The sequence below is a fragment of the Lissotriton vulgaris genome, chromosome 7, assembly GCF_964263255.1.
Source record: "Lissotriton vulgaris chromosome 7, aLisVul1.2, whole genome shotgun sequence".
Taxonomy (NCBI): domain Eukaryota; kingdom Metazoa; phylum Chordata; class Amphibia; order Caudata; family Salamandridae; genus Lissotriton; species Lissotriton vulgaris.
Window position 1 is genome coordinate 1,246,749,571 of NC_141695.1, and position 17,524 is coordinate 1,246,767,094.

General features: G+C 43.8%; 1 protein-coding gene across 1 annotated transcript in view; it reads left to right on the forward strand.

Moving 5' to 3' along the window:
* Positions 1–17,029, forward strand: part of EIF4E1B (eukaryotic translation initiation factor 4E family member 1B) — a 46,957-nt gene extending 29,928 nt beyond the window's left edge. Inside the window, exons 6-7 of the mRNA XM_086931763.1 lie at positions 8,113–8,252; positions 16,693–17,029. Coding sequence (XP_086787889.1) covers positions 8,113–8,252; positions 16,693–16,807 — 255 coding nt within the window. The 3' untranslated portion in view covers positions 16,808–17,029. The remainder of the gene's footprint in view (positions 1–8,112; positions 8,253–16,692) is intronic.
* The last annotated feature ends 495 nt before the right edge of the window (positions 17,030–17,524 follow it).

The following is a 17,524-nucleotide window of genomic DNA, read 5'->3' on the forward strand; positions in this document are numbered from 1 at the left end:
GTTAAGTTAGCATTTACTGCACCATTTTCATGTTCAGTCGACATTTTTTGCGATCGAAATAAAGCTTCTCTCGGACTGTCTTCTTCAGCAGAAAGTATCCTTGATTGTTTCTCTTTATATTCAATGTTGAACTTTGCTGCACTAATGAATAGGTTGTTTGTTATTGCATGCCTTTCGAAGTAATTAGCCTTGCTCCCACTCTCAGGGAGATGTCCACAGGCTGGGTAACCTTGAAAGTAAGATAATGTGTACCCGGTCTCAGAATGGTAGATCGTCTGTCTGTACCTCCTTTGTTCATCAGTGCCCAGGCTGGAAAATTCCAGTCCTCGCGAGTCTTAGGGGTGTTGGAAATGTATATCTGACTTTACCTTGTGGGCGGGGGTCAGTCCCTCTGCAGCTATCGGAGGTTGGTCAGACCAGACTTCGCTCGGGAGCATACTAATAAAAATATCTTTGGTTTGTGTTCTGTCTGACCGACTTAATTTGTATGTAAGGCTAAGATGTGGTTGCGAGTGACCTGGTTGGCTCTAATCGGGTCCCTTCCTTCACATTTATGCCCTTTTTCTTTGCACATCTCATCCATCTGCACATCTTCAACCTATTCTTCCCTCTTGAGGACCCTCTTTTTTTATCTGCCCGAATGCACTCTCGCATCTCTCTGACTTCAGCATCCCCAAACATGCACTCCTTTACATTTAAGCACTTTATTGTATTTTACTTTTGCAATGTAAATATTTTCCTTCACACACCTTTACACAATTTCAGTTGCAGCTGAAATATACAACCATTGTACTGTGTGCTCTGCAGAACCAGAGTGCTCAAAGTACCTCAAACACCTGCCACGACTCAAAGTATGCACTGTACAAGAGTAATAAGAGGCAAAAAAAATACAGAAACACAACATGAAGAAATAACGCTCTTGGGGAATGCAAGATTAAGTAAAACATGTGAAATAAGAGTAACTAAATTGCTGACCTGCATTACCTTAATGTTTTCAACATTAATTCGTAAATCAATCTGTTTTTGGCATTAATGGTAAGTACACTAAGATAGGGCCAGCTTTAGCACCATACAACATGTAAACTTCTTTAATATAAGCTTGACTATGATACTTGCATCAAATTTGCAAAGGAACAAATAATGTAGCTCCACTTCTAAAGGGGCTAGCAACCTGCAGCAAGGGCCTGGGGTGTCGGTGGGGGAGGTTAGCATAACCAGTAGTTGCAGTGCCAAATCACAAGTGCTTGCATCCATTCCGACCATGTGACAAATAGGGATGGGTGGGATCTATGTCTATGAATGACAAACGTCTGACCTCCCGCAGGGATGCAGACTGATGCCCGAACCAGTGATGCTCACAGCGTGACTGGCCAACAGTGGATCCCACTACACACTACAATGGCAATGAAGGGCTTTAAACCCTGTGTTGTGCATCACATTGCAGAAAGTTGATTCACTGCTTGGCTTCAGTTTCCGGATTCAGAGCGAGGTGGGGCTGGCAGCCTGTTTACACAGCCCAGACTTAAATACATAGATTTAGAGATACGTTCATCTCTAAAGAAATAGATGTTTAATATTTTTTGAAGTAAACTTGTTGGAAGTTTAAGAGGGGCACAGCCCAGAGCCCTAATGGAGAAACTGCCCCTGACAAACTGTACTGGAGGAACCTGGTGTTGGCACGGAGTCTTTTAGAGAAGGCCTGTCAAACAGCTGCCATGCATTGATTAACATGAGTTCAGTTCTGGGTGAGTTGAATTCAAAAATTGTTGGTGGCCGTCCACCAGCCTGAGAGCGACCAAGTGATTGACTGTTAATAACTTGTATGGATGGGGTGGTATTAGTTTCACCAAAAAGCAACAGGATGTCTGCACACAGACTTCCCTAAGCCAATCATGATGCTGCGGTAACCAGCATGACAGCAGCGTTGTGATTGGTCTGAGCACTGTAGTTTAGCGCTCAAACAGGTGAGTTGGAATCTGTGCATAACAGCCTGGTGGAGAACATGCTAAGTGTGCATGACTGTTTAGCTGGCCAAACAGTCATGTGTACTTATTGTGCACAGCCTGCTCTTCCCTGTGGCACCAGCCCCACATCAATCTAGCCCTGTAGCTACGAAAAATAAAACATGGTCACTTTTTTCCTTTCTCCACAGCTGATAGCGGTGGGGCATGCTCCTCCCCCTTAGCAAGGGAGCCACCCCTAACTGTGAAGCAGTTTGGCTGGGGATGCATGTAGATGTTGAAAAGCAGACTTGATAAAATGTAACACAGTGAAACAAAATGTGGGCCCAGGTCAGTGTCAGGAATGCTACAGCGTGCTCACTTTCTGCCACAAAGATACATTTGAGAGCTAGAATGCTAATTCTAATATTCATGTCTTGTGACCTGTGCGGAATGGTTTGTCTCCAGTGCCTGCAGAAGTAGAGTAAAATCGGGGTCAGACACCCCTATTCACTCCTGCACAAAACCTCAGAATGGGCAGCACTAATATACTTCTCTCGTGGCGGTAGCCTGTGGGATAGCTATCCAGAATGTAGTTCTCAACATAGCTGTGGAGTTGACTGGACAGGCTTTCCACCAAGACTTGCCCAAAAAGGAGTAGAAAGAAGATGGGCCTGTAAAAATTTCTCAGATCTAGCGAAGTTGATTTATGGCAGATTTCCACTCTAGTGTTTCAAACCAGAGTTCAGAGCTATTAAAATTGTGAGTCACTGGGTAACGTGCAGACCAGTGATGCCATCCTTTTTGACGGGCAGATGTCTGGAGACTGACCTGGATGAATGCAATTTACTGAGTCCAATATGGAATTGCTAGAAATGGAGCTTAAATTCTTTTAAAAGTTACAGCAGAGGCAGCTATTACCCAATTCAATAGGTGTGTGTATATATGTATATGTGTATATGTATATATATTAGCCTGTTCAACAGTGGTAATGAAGAACCTCTGCTTCTATGGCATCTCACGGGAGAATCGGCAAATGAGCAGTATTTCTTGCAATTGCAGTCCTTTCTGATGTGTAAATTCAGCAGATTGAGCGCTGTGTGCAAAAAGTTAAACAAATCGCAACAAGTGTTTACATAAAATGAAAATACAGGAGGCGGGGCTTCATTCTCCTAGCTAGAGGAAGCCAATCTTACAAAGTGAGGCTCTCAGTCAGGTTGGTCACCTGGAGACGCATGTGCCTCTTGGTCTCAGTTTACCGTGTTCAAGTCTAGTGAGAAAGTAGGAGTTAGAAGAAAGTGGGATGGATATGGGATGAACACTTGTGTACTCGGAAAAGATGGTGGTCTGTATTCCCTGGGTTTTTCATTGCCTACTTAGTTTGTAAAGTTAAATCAGATCCTGTTGGACCAGGCAATGTGTGAAACCTGGTTTGATAGTGTTCTAAGCATGGAGGATGTTCACCCTCTGCTTCTTGTCGCATCTCAGGATGTGTGGCGATTATCTACAATTCATAGCAATCCCTCTCCAAGGCAGTAATTTATTTAACTTCTGTCCAATTAAAATTATCATCTAACATGTTTTTACAGTTTTTCTCTTGCACTGTTATCTGGAATTCACAGAAAGCATGAATGAATTGTTGTGCCTCTTATTGGACGTTATTAAAATAAAATGTTGAGTGGGATGATTGAGTTAGCACAGCTCCTTTTCAGATTACATCATCCAGCTTTACGCTTTACAAGGATAACTGAGGCATGGGTAAAACATGTGAAGTCTCAAAAGCACATTTTCAAAGTTCAGAAAAAAAATCTGAGAACACACAGCAACTGATTTTAGCCACCAGCAAAATCTATACATTTTGAATCGCAAGCCATGAAAAAGCATTGGCCTTGGAAAATGACTCTCAAACCCCCAGGCCCCCCTCTCTGCTGGCACCCCCACCTGATAGGGCCCTGATAATTAGCTGATTTCAAGAGCTTTTTTGTTCACAATATCCTTTGAGTTATCACAGGCTAGGAAACTTGTAATTGGCCATTTTTAATCTTTCTGCTTTATTTGGGCATTTTTTTGCTTGGCTGGCTAAATTGTTCTGCTGAGCTTCATAGCCAAGCTCTGCACTACCTACAAACGAAGTGGCATCCTCTGGGTAACAGTCCCAGCACGGAGTTCTGATTTTCAGTAGTGCTTTAAGTGCAGAACAAACTTCCAGTCTCATGTGTGCTAAATGACTTCTCTGACAGTGGCTTGGCTCACCTGGGTAACACCTTGTTGTAACTTGTAATGTTACTTCCCATACTTTCCCTTAGCTATTTGTTCCCTGTTGCTCAGCCAGTGTGAATGTGATGTGTATGGAATGTTAGAATGCCGTATGTAGTGGAATGCTGGAGTGCCTGGTCTAGTTGACACGTAGTGTGGGCTGAGCAGCAAGGATGCTGCTTCTAGTGGGGCTGAACCTATTATCCTACTTACCATCCTGTAACTAAGCTTAATAAACCTCTTACCTACAACCTACTTCATGGCTACCTCTGGACTTCTTGTGAAATACATCAATGGCAACGATTTGGAAAAAAAACCTGTGTTGTGAAAGATTACCTGTACCTGAAACTACTGGAGAACCTGAGGTGAAGAAACTTGAAATTTAAAAGAATGCCCTGTAAGCCCCAACAGTGTCCTTTCCACTGGACAACCCACCACCAGTGTGTAAATCTGTCAACTACAGTCTGGCAAACCTTCAAATCTTTCTACCAGGGTGTGACTGTCACACTACCAAACAACCCACTGCATGGGCATGCATTGTACTGATTTAGAGTGGGCCAGCAGCTTCATTATCCAAGTACTAGCAATTTGATGCTTATGGAGGCACTTTTGTGGAGTTGGTTGCGACATACAGTGGCTACTGGAAATTGTTGTGCAAGATTGGAGCCTTATGTCCTGCTGCTTTGAAGTTGTGTGAATCTGCTAGAGCACCTGGGAGCACACAGTGGGTACTTTATTTGAATTTTTGCTGAGCTTCTTGTGGAGCCACTGCACCTGTGCACGAAGGTGAGAGCTGGAAGGTATTGTGGCACGTATATTCTCAAATGGTGTGTCCTTTGAAATAGGTTTTTTTTTCAAGCGCAAGCCAGGACAAGCTCTTATAAGCCAGTTATTGCAATTTGAATTTGACCTGCTGTTGCTGTGGAGCCGTGAGGGGAAAGACTGCAAGAAGCCTAGCGTGAAGCCCTTGTGTGGTTATCGGCTGAAGTGCGAACTGTCCCACAAAAGTGTACTGTCCTGTGGTGTTGAAGCATGTACTCGCCGGGAGCCACCCGGCACCATACATTCCTGCGTACCTCCATCTTTGCCTGAGGTTGCGTTTCAGCTAAAGTATAGCATGTACCAGAAGCATCTATGGAGAATAATATTCCTTAGCAGTTTTGTCACATTGAAGTCACGAGTCGAACATTCAGCCACAGGGTGACAGAAATGTTCACATTAGGTGCGGCGTGCTTCTCTGTACACTACGCAGCAATGTCAGAGGGATATTGGTGATCTTCTCCGGGTTTATGCAAAACTCTACACAAATTGGAGGAGTGAAGCTCTAACAATCTGGAACTGCTAAACTTCGAGTGGGTGTTTGAGTACTTCCAACAGTCATTGGCGGCAGATTATCCCACTTGGGGGACTGAACTGAAGCAGGTTTTTCTTTCTCCTTTCATTTTTGTTCCTGATAATGGAAAGAGTTTAAAGCTGAAGTTCCATTGCTATTTCTGCAATGGGTTGGGTGAGATTGCTCACCAGAGTTGCATCAGAGAGAATGCGGAACGACTATATTGAAAACTGTTGAACTATTGTACAGTACATAGCTTGCATATAAGTTTTTGTTGTGCTGAATTGCTAGTTTTCTTCCTTTCTCATCTTTTCAGGTCACATTTTGTGCTGGTTAACTATCAATATACTACTGTGCCATGCATGCTCGCTATTATGTAGTTATGTGCCTTCAATTTTGCTGCCATGGGTATTCTACTTCATGCTCTACTTTGCTGAGTTTGCTCCCAAGTATGCCATGTTCTTACTGGGTGTGTTGTGGCTCTTGTCGCAGGCTATTGCGTGCTTTGCTTAGTGTCCGATCTTGTACCCCATATTCTTACTGGGTGTGGTTCTGCCTATGTTGTGCTGATCTAGTAAGGCTATCATTAATTTCTAGTCTGTGTATTGTGCGGTGCTTTGTCTTTGTGCAATCCGGTTTCGTTGAGGTTTGTGAACCATGTCATGTTTTACCTAGGTATGTTTTGTGGGATCGTGTACCCTGTGCTGTTTTGCATAGCGGTGTGTTGAAGGGTTGTGTAACCTGTGCTGTTTTACCTGAGACGTCTTGTTCTATCAGGTGTGCTGTGTGGTGTGCAGAAGGGGGTGAGTGGTGAGGGAATGACACCTCAGCAGTGTCCTCTATTCTCCCAGTCCTTCATAACATTAGTGTGCAATGTCACGTAATTCTGTATTTAGTTCTAATTGCAATTATTTGTAATTTGTGTATCTCTTTTGTATTTGATATCAAATGGTGTGTACTTCCACTGTACACTGTTGTATGTTCCCTAAGGGGAAGGAGATGTGTTGTAACTTGTAATGTTACTTTCCATCCTTTCCCTTAGCAATTTGTTCCCTGCTGCTCAGCCAGTGTGAATGTGATGTGTATAGAATGTTTGAATGCCTGATGAGGTAGTGGAAAGCTGGAGTGCCTGGTGGAGTTGACAGTTGGGAGTGTGTGGGCTGAGCAGCAAGGATGCTGCTTCTGGTGGGGCTGAACTGCTGATCCTATTACCCTTTTTACCATCATGTAACTAAGCTTAATAAACCTTTTACCTACAACCTACTTTGTGGCTACCTCTGGACGATTTGTGGATTACAACACCTCACTGAGAAGGGGTAGTTTGGGCCAAGGTGCTGGCTAAGAATAGTCTTAGCTGTGCAGAACTGGTGTTTCTTGTGTTCCTTGTGGGTAATGGCAGACAATTCCTAACCATGGCAGAGCAAATGGAAGGCGAACTTGGGTAAACATAAGCCTTACCCATCCTTGCAGGTTAAGTGCATTATGCAGAGTGAGTCGCCAGAAATTAGGTTTTAGTGCCTGTGTCTGCTGTCTGGCTTCCCCTCACTACAGAATTTGCCCCAGCTTATAGGCGGTTATAGGTTAATATGTCACCAAGCTGATAAAACAGCAATGTGGGCCGTCACTCATGCCATGTGCCTCTGTTGCTTACCTGTATCTGTGTATTTAGTAAACACAAGGAGATGATGGACGGAGCGCTCAAACCCCATGGACAGCCTCAAGACTGATTAGCATATGGCTGGGTCTGAACTGGGGTGGCAAAGTGAGCTTATGAACGATGATGGGTTCAACCCAGATCTGTGACTGGGGGTGAGTGTCTGAAAAGTTTTAGCGCTTTGTCCATTATTTCCTTGTTTGCTGTTTATATAGTTCCAACCCAGTCAAAGGACGGAGCAGTGCACTGGCTTAAAGGCAACAGTATCGAGCATTAAGATTAGTAGCTGGGTTGTGCGAGCCTTCATTCTTTCTGCACCACTCGCTCTGTGCCCTCCTTCACATGAGCAACAAACACCAGGGGCTGTATAATGGGCTCAGCTGCCTCCAGGCAGAGCTCCGAGCCTGTTTTCAGGCAGTAAACTAAATTAATGTACCCTGATTTCTCTTGGAGGGAGCCTGAGTATCTTCATACGGTATAGGTCTGAAACCACCAGCACGGTTTGCCCCTTCCTGTTACTGAGCTGCACCATATGAAATAACGCACTAACCAGGAACATCAGGTCAGATGAATGGACTGCAGGTGCATAAAAACAATTTCCTATGCACCGAGCCAGCACAGTCCTTCTGCTATGTACCACCTTTAATCAGTTCGCTTTTTATGGGGGGTGGTGACATTCTCAAATTCAATTGCTCTGGCCTAAACACTTATAAGGCCCCAAAGGTGAGATCTATTGGCTATGCCAATGCATGTTATGGGGAGTGGTTACTTCGACTATGCTAGGTTAACCATGTTTCGTCTAATTCACCTTTCCCTCTTCTTGGTTCAGTCTGTCGCGCAGCGCTATACATGCTCCCCCATTAATTAATTTTTCTCCCTCGGTTTTCTTCTCCCTTTTGCCGCCTCCTCTCCTCCCCGCCCTGCCTCAGCTGCTGTGCCTGATCGGGGAGGCCTTCGGTGATTATAACGAGGATATCTGCGGCGCAGTCATCAACATCCGCGCAAAAGGGGATAAAATCGCCATCTGGACCAAAGAAACGGACAACAAGGAGGCAGTCACGCACATCGGGTAAGGACTCGGGGGAGGGGCACGCATGCGCGCGCTGCACGTAAAGGGGCACGGTGGCGTAAAGGATGCGCATGCGTGCGTGAACGAGCAGGCTTAGTTCACCTGGGTGCGTGGACAAGCTGGTGCTATGAGTGTCGCGTTTATGTGAGGTGCTGCAGCGAGTGGAGCTTTGCGTCGGTAGGGGTAGTCTGTTGCCGTTTTGTGGTGTTGAGTGCGCACCCCAGTTAGAGGAGCGGTCAGTGTTGGCAGTGGGAGGATGCGTGTCCTGGTTGACAGGTGCAGCATAGGGGTGGGGGAGTTCTTTCTGCGTCTCATTGAAGCGGTAGGAAGTTTGAAAGTCTTCTGGGCATATACGGGTTCCATTAGAGGTTGGCTCTCCCTGCAATCGGTCTAAGAAATAGTGCTGTTTTTAAGTGCTGTACAGCGGACAAGGTTGGGAGTCAATGTAAACATCAGAAATGCTCCATCTGCAGGCTGTGCTCTCCAGTGCGGCTTCCTGGGAGCTCGTGTGCATGCTTGCCGAGACACCTGATTTAGGCGGAAAACTCCCGTTTTATTTAAGGCAAAAATTGCTTTTACGTTTTCGCGCTCCTACAACCCCCTTTGCTTCAATATACGTCAATGGGGAACATAAATTCCCCGATTTCTTTTTACAAAATCTCATGTTGCCATGTGTGATGGCTAAATGCCATGTATGAAGGGGCTAACCTACTTTCATGTTTACACAGTAAACATTCTCTCCTTTTAAGCTACGCACCAGAAAAATCGGAGATGCTACTTACACTTAAAGAAGTTCCTACCCCTATTGCCCGAAGGGGCTAAAGAATTGGTGACCTGCACGCTCATCCTGTCACGACTGGACTATGCCAATGCTTTGGACATTGGTCTCCTGGCATATCGGCTAATAAAGCTGCAGATTGTCCAGAACGCGATGGCAGGAGCTTTATTGGGGATTCCTGGTAGGTCTAGCATAAAGCAGTTGCTCCGGGATCTGCACCTGTTCCCGGTTGACCAACGGATTCTGTTGAAAGCTCTTACACTGGCCCATGGTGCCCTCTACAAGGCAGGGCCTCAGTATCTTAGGAGACGCTTCATGTTCTATGTACACCCCGTACCTAGGTACGACAGACCAATGCCTTGTTGTCGTACCTAGGTACCGCTTGGCAAGAATGGGCAGCAGCTCCCTTTGTTAGAGCAGCCATGGCTTGGAATACCTTGCCCTTTGAACTTCGCAACATCGGTGACCTCACGATATTTAAAAACCATTATAAAAGTAATCTTTCAGCCTGGTTAGCTCCCTTCTATCCATCTTTTGGCTTCCGCGCCGGGAAACTTCCGGGAGCCGTGCGCACTATAAATGAAGGGTAACATTACAACAATAGATTCTTAGAGGAAGGACAAGTGTAGCCTGAAATTGTTGGTTTGTTTGATCTTTGGTTTAATTTTCCCTAGTAGTGCCCATACATTACACTGCGCCTCTCCTCCCGTTAGACAGCTGACTGCTCCAAGTCTGGCTCTGGCCTCGTTGGTGTAGTAAGCAGAGCAGTACTGTAGGAAGGTGGATTAATAGGGGTGGCGACAAATTCACCTCAAAAGGCTAAGGCCACCACCTGCTAGATGTCATAAGTGGAATAAATCGGTAATCGGTCCCAGTTTACAAGAAACAAAGCTGGCTTAAATCGAAGGCAATGCGTAAACTATTTAAGCACTGCATTCACAATAGAAAACGTCATACGGAACCCACTAATTCTACAACCTATTTTGGAATAAAACCTATGTGACTAAAGACCAAAACGACAAGTCCAATAAGATCAGATTGAATTTTTTAGGATTTAAGTGAAACTAGTGAGCAGCACCATAAAGTACCAATGATAGTCTATGGAAGAATAAGATGGGGGGCATAGGTGTGAAATCAGGAAGACACTGATGTGGCTTGGTCAGGTACACGTTGATTAGTCCAGGTGGAAGTTAAAAAATGTGAAAGCTTAAAAGTCCTAATCCTAAAAGGGACCTAGTAATTTTTTTGAAGAAAAAGTTAGCACCCTGTGGGGCAAACTGAAATTGTAACTACCTCAGAGGAGCTGCTGGTCGCAAGATGGTTCCACTAAGGCACAAACGTTTTCAAGCAAAAACCTCAAACGGTCCAAAGTCTCAAAACAAAGGGAATGTCAGTTTTTCAGGGATGTGCTTGCTTTCAGGTGGGTAATGTGAAGTTAATTCTGACACCATGGAACTGCTAGTCATATTAAGATGACCAGACGTTCCGGACTGTCCCGGTTTAGTAGACTGTTCCAGTGTCCCGACTCTTTTCTTAATTTTAGGTAAAAATTCTGGTTTTTGGGACAAAGGTCATTCTGCAAAGCAGAATTGAGTTATACCTCCATTCACAGACTCCTCTGAAGACTGACATTTTAAGTAATTTATCTGTTTACAGCTGCATGGTCCTAGCTGAGACAGTGTGGTGGAGGTGCAGGGGGAGTTCAGGGTTGAGGAATCCTGCCATGGATGTATATATAGTTACAAAACTAGTGTGTGTAGATCAGATGCTGGCTACACGGCTCCCTGTTTTTACCAGCATGAAGGCTGCAGACCTAGGCTTGCTGTCTTGTGTGAAGAGTAGGCACAGTTGATACCACCATCTGTCTTGAGACAACACCTATGCACCAATCCAGCAGTTTCTTGTACCACAGTTTCTTACCGTAGCGCTAGGGCTCCAGTATGGAATTACAATAATTAGTGCTTCTCAATAAGAGCAATCTTCGGCAGCCTTATATTTGCTTTGATTATGCATTGTGGAAAAGTTCCTAACCCATCTACTTGATAAGGCCTCAGTGCGCAACCAAGGGCAGGCATTCAGCGTCGTACTACATTTTCTTGAGTGACATTTTATTGGCTGCATTAAAACTGTCAGTCTTAACGCTCACTCGGCCGTCTTTTGGTTTAAAGGATCTTTCAAGGTCTCAAATTTCTCCCGAATCTATTCATTAAAGGATTGCCATCACATTTTTGAAATTATTTTCGTTGAGTGTTCATCAGGTCTGTTGACTGCTGTACTAAAAGATTCTGAAACTTTCCGACCTAGCCCCATCAAGTAGTCAATTGTTGGTTCAAATTCAGTAAGTTCCATCCACATTTTAGTGCCTTGTAGTGTGGATCCAATCTTTGGAAAGATGGCCTGTCAATTTCTGCATCCTCAATGGATCCTGTTTTCACGTTCTTAGCAGTCTTAGTACAATAGGCATGTTCTGGTGGGGGATGAGTGATGGTACTCTTCACTTCCTTGGTATCACCTGCAGATGAAGGGCTTCCCCTTAAGCTGCACACCATTCACTATCACATTCTATACTTGAGCTTCTGTTTTTCTCAATGAGCTGCGTCTCTAGAGTTTGTGAATGAGGTGTTGGAGTGCATGGAAAATCCTTTGAATATTGTTCCTGGCACCATAAGATACGATTCAAATGATAATTTAAGCTCTACTTTTGAAAGGTGAGCAGGAAAGCTATACCATGGGTGTTGGCGGAGACGCTGGAATAGTGGTGAGGTAATCAGATCTTGTACCCTGCTTCTCAGCCAGGACTGTTCTCTCATTGCTGCTTGTTCAACTGCATCAAACCTCATTCAGGGGCCACTTAATACTTGTTTTGGGTGCAGGCTTAACCTAGGGAGGACCCTAAACCATGGGCATATAAGGATGCCAGTGTCTTGCCTAGGCTTTGGCACTAAAGTGACAGTTGAATGTCCTCCAACATTTTTTGGAGTGAATTATATACTCTTCACGCAAAAAAATGAAATTACTGTTGCTATTCATTCAGTAGAATCATTTGAGCTGCTGTCCGCTATGTCACTCTGGGGAATGGATGGAATTTACTAATATGTTGTAGGTCTCGGTGTTGATGTTGAACCCTGGACTGTACTTTGTACCAACAAACTGCTGTGATGCAGCACAGTTGAAAGAGCATTGATATAACTTTGTTGAACACTTAATAGCAAAAACAGTTTCTTGCAGTCCCACCCATAGGTGTGGGGGTCAGTAATGTTACTTATAAACCTTACAAGATTCTTATATAGTCAGAGCGACTAGATGAGGAAGACTCGCCATTAGAAAGGCATGCCTTCATCACAATCTGGATATTTTTCAATTATGTGCCCAAGTCATGAAACTTCAGCACGCACGGTGGGGTATGTTCTCATGCTGGCATGTAGAGACTTTAAGGAGGCCTATTGTTAAATGATTGTGCTTGAAAAACAATTTGCTTGAAATTCCCCCAAGTATCTATAACCTTGATTGGAAGAAATTTGTGAAAGACATTCGGGGTTTCGCAAAAGAACAATGTTAAGATGCCAGGTGTAGAAAACTGATTCGAGAAACAAGTCTTTGCTCTTGACACTGCCATTCATTAAGCTTCAGGGGTCTGGAATGCCTATCGCGTGACACCAGACAGGTTTATAGCCAGGTCTGTTGGCGCAGTGGACAAATGCATCCCCTGTAGGGGCCTGTGTTCGACCTCATGGTTACAGGTTCTAATCCCGGCGGGTCCACTCAGCCTTTCATCCATCTGAGGGCGATAAAATGAGTGCAATTGAGTTGGGTAACAATATACATCTGTTCAGTGCCTTGAGACTTTCAGGTGATACGTGTGCCATACAAAAGTACATGTTATATTTATTTATTTATGTTATTGTGTGCACTGGACAAACCAATTTCACCCTTCATCCCAAACAGTTTGGCTGCCAATTTACAATGTGCAGCTTGGTTGTGAGATAGTTATCTACTGCTAAAGGCAAGATATACTTAAATAAATATATATATATATATATATATATATATATATATATATATATATATATATATATATATATATATATATATATATATATATATATATATATATATTCTGGAGAGGTTGTAGCCTAGGGTGTCCATCTCCAATCTGGGGTACCGGGTTAGTCTTGGCAATGAGGCTCAACATTATGTGATTCTGGGCAAATCACTTAACCTCCTGATGCCTTACAAAAATGAATGTGTACTTGTGCAAGCAGCTGGTGCTCATGTAAAGAGCTCTGATACCTGATACCTCTGGGTCAAGTTTGCGCTATATAAAACGCCAGGAAAAAAAATATATATACAGACGTTTGTACATATGGTTCAGTAATACTGAGCCGTCACTGTCTGGGCACACAAAGTAAATGTAGTGAGCTATTTATTACTGGCAATGGCATCAAAATACAATATCCATGCTTGTAAAATGCTACTATTTGAGGCTGCTATGCTCCACAATGCTAATTGATATATATATATATGCAAATGGACGCAGAAAAATGGAAGCAAGTATAGTGGCTGGTTTCGAAACGTGTACCAAAATATCTGTAATTAGTTAAATGAAATTGTTTAGCACCGATTTTATTTTCTGGTGTCTGAAATCGCCCTGGCAGTCGCACTGAACACTCCTTTGGGGGATATTCTTGTAGCAGGGGGAGTTTATCTGATTGGCTTTCAGCTACTACGTGAACCGTTGATTTGATATCATTTGGGTCAATCGATGTATTCTAAGTTGAAAGAGTATGTTCTGACTTGATTTTATTGTGTAGGTTCAGAAGTAGGTTAAGATGAAACACGTTTTTTTGCAGAGACTGCTCCATGTCCCGAATTGCAAAAATTATCTTACCAAGATGTTGCTTTGCTCTTAACATCTGATCTAATGGGTAACTGGTTGTTTTTGCCAGGTCACCCAATTGCATATTTTTGTGAGGCAGTAGTTGTGGTCAATGGGTTACCTGTAGCTGTAGTTCACTATTGCCATTGTTAGTACAATGATTCTGAGTTGGAACTGGGATTGACCTTGTGGGAGGACAAGATATTTGCTCACCTGCAGTCTTTTCGGGGGTGGGTGGGAATAAATCTTAGCTCGACCATAATTAATGTAGGTGTTTAACTGGTGACCACCACCCTTTCACATAGCTACTTATCAGGTGGTGCCCTGATCTCTCCATTCATGAGAAGTGCACCCAAACAAAGGTCGAGCGGCCCCAACCTAACTAGGTGCTTCTGAGATGGACCATTTATCCTCCTTCAGTCAGTATGCAAGGCATGATCTTGGACGGTCAGTCAAGCCATCTAATAGCCTATTCCTCCATATTCCCATGGTCTGAGGATAAGCTGAAAACCTGCCAGCGGTGCACTCTTCTCATGACCGGGTCAGCCCCGGCTTGTCAATGGACAGGGTTTAAACAGCAAAATGTGCTTAGCTGTAATCTCAAATTGTATTGATCCAGACAGGTTTAAATCACCCACCACTTCAGAAGGGAGTAGGCAATTCACTATATGTTGAGTGTAAATGCCAGAATCCTAGTCCCCTTGCAGGGGCATAACCCATATATTGTCCTACAGCTGGGGCACCAGAGCCTCTGTGGCCAGAATCAGACCCTTTCCTTCAGACTTCATGGCTTTTACTGCACCACCGAAAGAGTTCCAGGGCATGGCCAAACCTGTCTTACCAGTCTCTGCTATATCTCAGACAAGTCAGGTGTCAGAGGCCAAGGTTTTAAGGTCTATGGGGCACTATATGGCCCTTCTCCTTGTACTTCCTTTTTCATGTCTTGAAACCCTTTAGGTGGACCGGTCCACAAGCCCCATCGTCCATGTAGTTTAAGGCAGCAGATGGATGTGTCCCTTCATGGGTTGCTAATGGTCTACAACAGGTTTGTCTTCACAGCCCTTTTTGTGTGGTGCATATATTGGTGGGTAGGTTCAGTCCAAATTTGCTGTGTAACTTTAAGAAGCAGCAGATAGTGGGTGGTATTTTAACATTTTCAACTTGTTCTGTTTCTGCCTTCTCTTTAGGAACAGAGCTTACAGATTTATGTAATTAATTGAAGTCCAATTTGGAACCAGGGGGGCATGGGTGGGGGAGGCCACTAGAATCCAGTACTAGTAACACAGTAGGCACTGAGGTTCTGTTGTATTGTAATGCCCCACAGTTACTGTACTGCTTCGGCTGGCCAGCAGGCACTAGTCTATTTGAATGGAAGCTGCACATCGGAGGCACACTGATCACTTAAGATGAGACATGGAAGTTGCTTGCACATGCGCAAGGAGACTGGGACTGCAGTGAAGGTACTGGGACCCCTGACATTGAGAAGGTGATGAAAAGGTAGCATGATGAGCATAGACCCTTATTTATGGGGTTGCTCATGCTCAATGACAGTACAGAAAATGCAAGTGAGAATGCACTTGCCCTTGTCTGCACTGCTTAGGGTGCAAACTAGTTGCTAAATATTCACTCAAACTGTATACAATGCAATATTGAACATTTTCAATACAATACAGTTTTATATAACCCAAAGTTTGGATATTTATTGAGGATCAACTATCTGCTAACATGTCATAGTATACTCCTAATGTGCTATCACAATATACAAAATCATAAATTCAAACAAATTGCTGATATGTTAAACAATGATATCAGGTATATTCCAGAAGGTCTTTCCCAATGCATTTAGGGATCTAATTGATCCCTTTGTCAGGGGAACTGTAATAAAACGTAAATGCCAAATATTACAGTTCCCCTGACAAAGGGATCAGTTATTATGGCATTGTGTACAGTTTGAGTGAATATTTAGCAACTAGTTTGCACTCTAAGCAGTGCGGGCAGGGGCAAGTGCATTCTCCCACTTGCATGTTCTGTACAGTATGATGCGAGGCAGGCCACCTCATTCCCTCAGCATGCAGAATTTTAGAAACCGTACACATCGGATGAATGTTTATAGAACACGACACAACTCCAAAATTCATAGTTGCCCAAGGACAGACCATGATCACGGATTGGCTTCTTTTCTAGGCATTCTCTAATGCTACACGGAGGCATGTACTGCAACTACTAATCGTTTAAAAACAATATATTGTTAAAATGAGATTGCTTGACTTGCAGCAGTAGCTGCACAATTGAGATTGTATGCCTACGTTGTACATTTGTTTCCACAATGTGTGCACCAAAGACTTCTACACAGGATAAACTGCCTCCAGCGGGGCCTGGGATCCATGAACATTGGTATCAAGGAATATAACTTTGTCTGCCTCCTGGCTTAGCAGAAAATACTGGAACCTCTCCGGTTCAGATAGTACAGGCCGACCCTGTACTGAATGTACCCCTAATCTGCTTAGTGCACTGTGCTTTTGCACTGATTGAGTCGGTTTGTTCATTCTCATCCCAAGTGCTGTTTTGAACAAACTAGCTATTACATCCCCTGATGTATGTTGATCTCTTTTCACTCTTCTCTTTGCCGTTCCACAGCTGGCAATTCCTGATGCTTTATTCTCTTATGGGAGAACCCCTTTGTTAACATGTCCACAACTATTCTATTTGTATTTAGTTACTTGGTGGAGATTGTATATTGCATGCATGGAGAAAGTTATCTAATGGAAAACGTTCTTGCTTCACAGGCGGGTGTACAAGGAACGTCTAGGCTTGTCCTCCAAGGTGGTCATTGGATACCAAGCCCATGCAGACACTGCCACAAAGAGCACCTCCATCGCGAAGTCAAAGTTTGTGATTTAATCGTCCCAGCCGGATGTCTGGTTTATTCTCACATGGAGCCTTCAGAGATTTATGAGCAGGTGAAGCCTTTGGTTAGGGTGGAGAACACACAACAGTCGAAGAAACTTGTGGGAGGAAGATTAAAAAAAGCCCAAAATGGAGGTTGAGGATCTTGGTTCTGTTATTGGTCATGTTTATTTGTCTTTGTGTTGTAAATATTGATATTAAATTCTGCACAAGGTGGATCCTGCAGTAGTTTTCTCTTTTGGGGGGGGGGGGGGGGGCATTGAGTGCATGATGTATGTAGAAGGGAATGTGCCTTGCATTTGTGCTGGATGTGGGAACTCAGGCTTGCATGGATAATGGATCAGTCCAGTGCAGAGGGTGCGGCACCTACTGCACAGAAACATACTGCTTCCGAACCGTTTCTTTAGTTTAGAAACTGTGAATCAGATTGGTGACCAAGCTTCATTCCAGAGGCAGGTTTGTTCTGTGGAGGGGGTGTAGAGTTCAAAATGCTCTGGAGACTCCTTGTACTGTCCTCGCCTTTGAATCCAAATGTGCTTGACTGTACATATAATGGGGGCAACATAAAGGGAAGTCACAAACCGCGTGAGCTGGAGAAGTTGAGCAGTGGTGACATGTAAATGCCTAGTACAAACTGCACAGTGAACAAGCTCATTGTTTCAAGGGTTTTCTACATTGCTGAAGTTTCAGGTTGATGAATGTTACTGTGGA